Source organism: Prunus dulcis, chromosome 3, assembly GCF_902201215.1.
Source record: "Prunus dulcis chromosome 3, ALMONDv2, whole genome shotgun sequence".
NCBI classification, from domain to species: Eukaryota; Viridiplantae; Streptophyta; class Magnoliopsida; order Rosales; family Rosaceae; genus Prunus; species Prunus dulcis.
Window position 1 is genome coordinate 14,268,375 of NC_047652.1, and position 7,291 is coordinate 14,275,665.

At 34.8% G+C, this 7,291-nt stretch overlaps 1 protein-coding gene across 1 annotated transcript; it reads left to right on the forward strand.

The window, feature by feature from the left end:
- The first annotated feature begins 550 nt into the window (after window positions 1-550).
- Window positions 551-1,024, forward strand: LOC117621822. Its single transcript, XM_034352366.1, has one exon. It carries the CDS (start codon window positions 551-553, stop codon window positions 1,022-1,024), a length of 474 nt encoding a protein of 157 aa, XP_034208257.1.
- Window positions 1,025-7,291: the final 6,267 nt, after the last annotated feature.

Genomic DNA, 7,291 nt, shown 5'->3' on the forward strand with positions numbered 1-7,291 from the left:
CAAGCTCAAAGAAGGGGTTGATGTTGCTGAGGAATTTATTGATTTATTATTATTTTAGACATTTCCATTTTTGTTAAATTAAATTTAAATTGAAAAAGGGATTTTAAATCCAGCAGTGTAAATTTTTAAATTTTTCTTTAAAAAGTTGTACACATGTCAAATTTTGAGTGGGAGTATCACCGGCTGACGTGATAGTATGGTATCATTATATAATTTCTTCATTTTAGGAGGCCCTATGTGGTCTCACAACTCGCACATGTCATGAGTCGGCTCTGATAGTGTATTAAGTTAATTTTAGGATTCGTTTAATAACACGCTTTTTGTGGCTTCAATTTTCTATGCTGTGGCGGGCCAGTCCAGCAAGAAAAATTAGTGAAAGCTGCATGCATGGTTTGGGTTTGCTTGATTATAAATAGCACAGCAGGTTGGAGCTAGGAAAAGCAATAAGCAACCAGAGAGAAAGAAAGAGAGAAGTGAGTTTACATTTGTATACATAAAAAAATAAAAATAAAAATTATCATATTGAAGCGCGAGCGTGAGATCATCAGAAATGGCAAAATTACCAGAGTTTATTGCTCTTGAATCAGTCAAGAACAGGAAATACCTGGTCTACAAACACCAACCCACCATCCCAAAGCTGCCAAATTTTCTCCAATGCTCCGGACAGGATAGTCACAGCAAAGACGCAAGGTTCAAAGTGGAGAAGGACGTAAACGACCCCAGTCTGGTGCATATAAAATGCACCTACAACGACAAATACTTGAGACTGGAAAGCCAACACAGTTCGTGGATTGTGGCCGACGCTGACAAGAAACAGCCAAATAAAACCCTGTGGTCATGTACACTCTTCAAGCCGGAGGGTTTGGAATTCCCGGGACTGCACGGCTTATACAAGTTCATCCACGTGTACACGGAAAAGCCTATAGGGCCAAAATCTGAACCCCTCTTTGAGGATGTCCTCGCTGTAGAAAGTGCAAAACCCAGCGAAATCCATGCCTTCATTGTCGAAAAACTTCCAGGATGATCATCCTGTTAAGTTAATTTGATGTTTGTGGGTAGCGTCGCTGGAAACCCTCACGAGACTTCACTCGTCCTATCAGGGTCACCTATAGGTTTAAAACGCTTGTTGTATATGCTAAATGCAATCGCGTTCCCTGCGAAAGTGGCATTTTCTTAAGTTTTCCTTATGTTGTGATTTGGCTTTCAATAATATTGCATGCAGCTGCTGCTCATGCATTAATTTATGTAACCTAGCTAAGACTATCTGTGGGAATAAAAGTTGTGCTTCTTTCGTTTTACCATTCCGATCTAGATTACTTCATGAATTCATGCATTATTACTTCCATAACCCAAGAATTACTCGGGTCCTTGATTATTACAAGACGAGTGAGAATAATTGACACTGAGAATGATCAAGCCAGATAAACAATAATAGTTCAATCCATGCATTTCAAGGTACGCACATTAGAAAATCAAAAGGGGAATTAAAGATTCAAACAAAATTCTCAACAATATATCAACATCTCAGAACTTTTGTTCCATCTCCTATAAACATTTATCATTTAATTGATAATACACATTGATCAGAGACATGCATAGGTAGTTTCTTGATGATATTGATAAGAGAACTCTGACAATTGCGAAGCTCTAGCAACTTCTAGCAGTTTGATTAGTTTCTTAGTTCCATTAATACGGGCTTCATCAAGTGGAGTGCTTCCCCCATCCGCAATCGGGAAGTAGACTAATTAGAAAGGTTAAACATGCATGTTGGAATTATTTATTTTTTAAATAGGCAGTCCTTTGCTTTACTCTAACCAGAATTATCAGATTACTGTTCATCTTCTCGTCTATTGCCCCTATAACTTCATTGGATCCTATTGGATTTAGGAGCTTAAAGAAATTTAAAGAACAGTATCTGACAAGCCAGATTAACACTCAGATTGTACTTCTAGAAGGAATTCTACCATTGGATATACGCCTTCTGAAGCAGCTACATGAAGCGGTGGTCGCTGATCATAATTTTTCGTATTTGGGTTAATGTCAGTGGCTAAAAGCCTTTTCAGGGTTAATGTCAGTGTCCAAATTCCTCCTTGACAAGTAAAGAAGCTACTTGATCCTGCGCATTTTTAATGGCTTCAAGCAAAGGAGTGTTCCCAAATTTATCTAACATTACAGTAACATTCAAAGTTAATCAACACTCCTCTGCGGATTGGAGCTTGCAAGTGGTGGTCATGGGGAATGGAGAGAGAGCTTTTTATTTCATTTTTCAGTATCTATTTATTTTTAACGTACGACATGACCAATTTACCCTCATATTTAATGGAAATATTGACAGAATGTAACGGTAGGATCAATGTACCAAATAATATAGAGTTGATGGACTATTTGAACCAATAATTTAGTTAAAGGATCGAAATGTAAATCAGGCATAAGTTTGAGGATCATTTGAGTAAATAATTCAATTGTACTATCATGTGAAGAGTTTATGGAAATCAAAGAATATTTTTGGAAAGCAGTCACTGTGTTTGGAAAGCAATCACCATGGTGACAACATTCCACAAAATAATTGTTATACTTGAACCTAAATTGAAGACTCCTTGGCCATCTCCACATCTATATGCCAAAGTCTTTTGTTATGCTGGTGACTTTTTTGCCACAAATCTATCGCCATCAGTACTATAAAAGCTCTTCAACCCTAGCAGCAGCCACTACTACATTTTACACTTTGCGCGACGAATAGAATTTCGTCGCGCAAAATACATTGTAGTCGCACAAATTTCAGCGCGACAGAAACTTCGTCTCGCAGAATCCGTCGCGCAAAGATCGTGAAGAAAGACTTTGCGCGACGAAGACATTTCATTGGTCACACAAAGTGACTTTGCGCGACGAAAACGTATTAGTCGCGCAAAGCGACTTGATTGGTCGCGCAAAGTGACTTTGCGCGACGAAAAGTATTGGTAGCGCAAAGCTGTGCGCGACGAAATATATTGGTCGCGCAAATGTTTGAGCGACGAAATATATTGGTCGCCCAAAACTTGCGCGACGAAATACATTGGTCGCGCAAAGTCTAAAAACAATTTTAAAAAAATAAAAAATTCCCGCGGCCAATTTTTGGAACCTGCCCAAATTTTTTGAGTTTTGAGCAACGAAATATTTTTTGTTTTAAATTTTTTTAATTTAAAATAAACTAATTTAATAGTTTGCGCTACGAAATATTTTGTCGCGCAAGGTTTTTGACTTTTTGTATAATTATTTCTTTAATATGAATTTATTTATATGAATGTTTTCAAATTTTTACTTTTTAAATTTAATTTAATTGTATGATTTCTTTTTAAAATTACTTTAATTTAAATTGATATTAATTTTTACTTTTTAAATTTAATTTAATTGTATGATTTTTTTAATTACTTTAATTTAAATTGACATATTCAAAATAAAATTACATATGAAAAATAGTGATTAAATTATCCAATAAATATATATATAATATTCAAAATGTACACATAAATTAACAAAGTACAATAATAAAATCCTAATACAAGCGTATTGTGGTGGTAGTGGTGGAGGATATGTTTTGATAGCTTCCTAATCCTCAACTTTAGCCGTCAAAGTCTCGATGATTCCCTACAAAAAAAATAAATATGGTCAAATAACCACACAAAAAAAAAAAAAGGCATAATCTCCCCTAAAATTGTTATACCACAAATCCAACCCAAACTCCAATCCCTCCCCTTTACTCAACCCCAAAACCCACACAAACTCAAAATTAACTCCAAAAACACATATTAATGAAAAAAATTTAAAATTTGGAGAGAATATACCTTTTGGCAAGATTGAGAGTGAATGAGAATGAGAGGGAGAAGTGAGTGTGAGAGAATTAGAGAAGATAGTGATAGAGAGATGAGATAGTGAGTGAGAGAGAGTGAGAGATAGTGAAGAGAGAGATGATAGATTAAGTGAGAGGAGTGAGTGAGAGAAATGGTGGGATTTGGGGAGAGGGAAAGAGAAAGGAGAGGTAAGAGTAGAGAAAGGCATTGAGAAAATGGTGGAGTTATTTCGGTTTTAAAAACCGTATCACTTTGCGCGACGAAAAATATTGTTGGTCGCGCAGAGGTTTGCGCGACGAAAAATATTGGAATATTAATCGCGCAGATGTTTGCGCGACGAAACAAATTGGTCGCGCAAAGTCTAAAAAAATTATTTTAAAAAAATAAAAATCCCCGCGTCCCATTTTTGGTACCCGCCAAAATTTTTAAATTTTTGCGCGACGAATAGAGGAGTATTGGTCGCGCAAAGTCAAAAAAAATTATTTTAAAAAAAATCCCCGCGTCCCATTTTTGGTACCTGCCAAAATTTTTAAATTTTTGCGCGACGAATATGGAATTATTGGTCGCGCAAAGTCTAAAAAAATTATTAAAAAAAAATAAAAATCCCCGCGGCCCATTTTTGGTACCCCCAAAAATTTTTAAATTTTTGTGCGACGAAAAATACATACTGGTCGCGCAAAGTCTAAAAAAATTCCCGTGTCCGATTTTTGGTACCCGCCCAAAAAATATATTGGTCACGCAAAGTTTTGAGCGACAAAAAATATTGGTCGCGCAAAGTCTAAATTTTTTTTATTTTTTTTAAAAATCTCGCGTCCCATTTTTGGTACCAGTCCAAATTTTTAGAGTTTTGCGCGACAAACTGTTGGTTGCGCAAACTTTTGAGAGACGAAAAATTGGTTCGTAACACAATATTTATAAAAATAATTGTTATGAATAATAAAATTAAAATTATTTTATTTTACAATTTAAAATATAAATAAGGTTAAAGCTGCTTAATAAATATATATACTATTCAATTTCTTAAGTGTTATACGTACAAAATAAATAAATTTAAAGCTACTTAATAAATAAATATATATACACACACCATTCAACGATCCAACCGTCAGACTTATTTGTATATACTTCAAGATCGTATACCCCAAAAATTGCAAAAAACAAACATTCAGAGATCTAGTAACGGGACAAAACTTTTCGATGGTTATAAATGAAAAATTACGATTTAACGGTTATTTTAACTCCGATTTTGATGATTTTTTTTTTACAGCTACACTCCTTGACCATATATGAATACAATGACTGAATTTGATCTTCAATTTAAAATATTTACACTAGTGGATACCACAAAATCTTATGTTATATCTAACGAACTTATAAATAACCTCTTAATTGTTAGTGAATATATTGTTTTGATGGCATATGCATTCACCAAAACTAGTTTCAACGATCCAACCGTCAAACTTGTTTGTTTATACTTCGAGAAAAAAAATGCCAAAAATCGGAAAAAATAAACATTCAGAGATCAAGTAATGGGACAAAACTTTTCGACGGTTCTAATGAAAAATCACGATTTAACGGTTATTTTAACTCCGATTTTGATGATTTTTTTACAGCTACACTCCTTGACCCTATATGAATACAATGACTGAATTCGATCTTCAATTTAAAATATTTACACTAGTGGATACCACAAAATCTTATGTTATATTTAACGAACGTATAAATAAACTCTTAATTGTTAGTGAATATATTGTTTTGATGGCATATGCATTCACTAAAACTAGTTTCAACGATCCAACCGTCAAACTTGTTTGTTTATATTTCGAGATCATATACGCCAAAAATCGGAAAAAATAAACATTCAGAGATCAAGTAATGGGACAAAACTTTTCGACGGTTATAATGAAAAATCACGATTTAACGGTTATGTTAACTCCGATTTTGATGATTTTTTACAGCTAACTCCTTGACCCTATATGAATACAATGAACTAATTCGATCGTCAATTTAAAATATATATTTTCTAACAAAAACCCAATCTGAACAACAATAATATATTTTTCTAACAAAAATCCGATCCGATCTAAAATAATAAATTTAAAACTACTTAATAAATATATATACTGTTTAATTTCTTAAGTGTTATATGCATACAAAATAAAAAACAAAAATAAATTAGTTTAGGTGACGAAATGTTTGGATTACGTCATGCAAAGATTTTAAAATATATATTTTTTATTTTTATAAGGACTTTGCGCGACGAAGTTACTGTTTCGTCGCGCAAAGTAACTTTGAGCGACGATGTATTGTTGTCGCGCAAATTACTTTGCGCGACGAAACAATAACTTCGTCGCGCAAAATTTGGTCGCGCAAGACTTTGAGCGACGATGTATTGTCGTCGCGCAAAAGTTCGTCGCGCAAAGTCACTTTGAGCGACGATGTATTGTTGTCGCGCAAAAGTGTCGCGCAAATTACTTTGCGCGACGAATGTTTTTTCGTCGCGCAAAATTTGGTCGCGCAATACTTTGAGCGACGATGTATTGTCGTCGCGCAAAAGTTTGTCGCGCGAAGTGACTTTGCTCTACGAATTGTTTTTCATCGCTCAAAATTTGGTCGCGCAATACTTTGAGCGACGAAGTTTTTTGTTTCGTCGCTCAAAGTGACTTTGTGTGACAAATAGTTTTTCGTCGCGCAAAATTTGGTCGCGCAAGGGGTTTTTTTTACTAGTGAGCAATATATATTAATGTTGAAAAAGAGAAGCTGCTGCATCAATTTACAAATGCTCTATTATTTCTGATACAGCTGTGTAAGTACCAAGAATCATAACTGCAGCTCCCATGACCCTATAATCAACATCTCACATCCGAGATTTCGGTACGTAGCTGAAATTTTAAGGTAGCAAAAGCATGGGAATAGAAGTGAAGCTGATACACTCAAAAATGCTCCAACCAGTGACACAAGATATGCGAAAAAGGGAACCGCCAAAGCTACTACAACACTGCTGATTACCAAGTTAGAACTGAGGAGAAGGTCGAAGGATCCATTATTGTAGTGATTTGGAAACCAATTTTTGGCTGAATTTATTATTGGTGTAACCCTTCAAGCATATTTGGGTAGTGGATTGACAAGGGTGGTCCATATTGCGATTTTTGAGCTAAGTTTTCGGTTGGGAGGTTTAAAGTTATTTGTGACTAAATTGTTGACCCAAACATTAAGTACCCTAAAACTGCCATTGATGCATATCTAATGGTGCATAAGATAATTAATTATAGTTTAGTACCCTGTAGTTACACCCTTAAGATAAGTTAGTCACTATCTTTTCAATTTTTACAATCACATACCCCGATATTTTCAATTTGTTATAATGTGGTTCCACCGTTAGAGTTTCTGTCAAATTTCTCGGTTAGTTGCCTACGTGGCATTTATAGGTCCCACATTTTTTTATATTTTTATATTTACGTGTA

What these genes read in the sequence shown, in the direction of transcription:
- LOC117621822 (XM_034352366.1), top strand. Translation starts at nt 551, where the DNA reads ATGGCAAAATTACCAGAGTTTATTGCTCTTGAATCAGTCAAGAACAGG.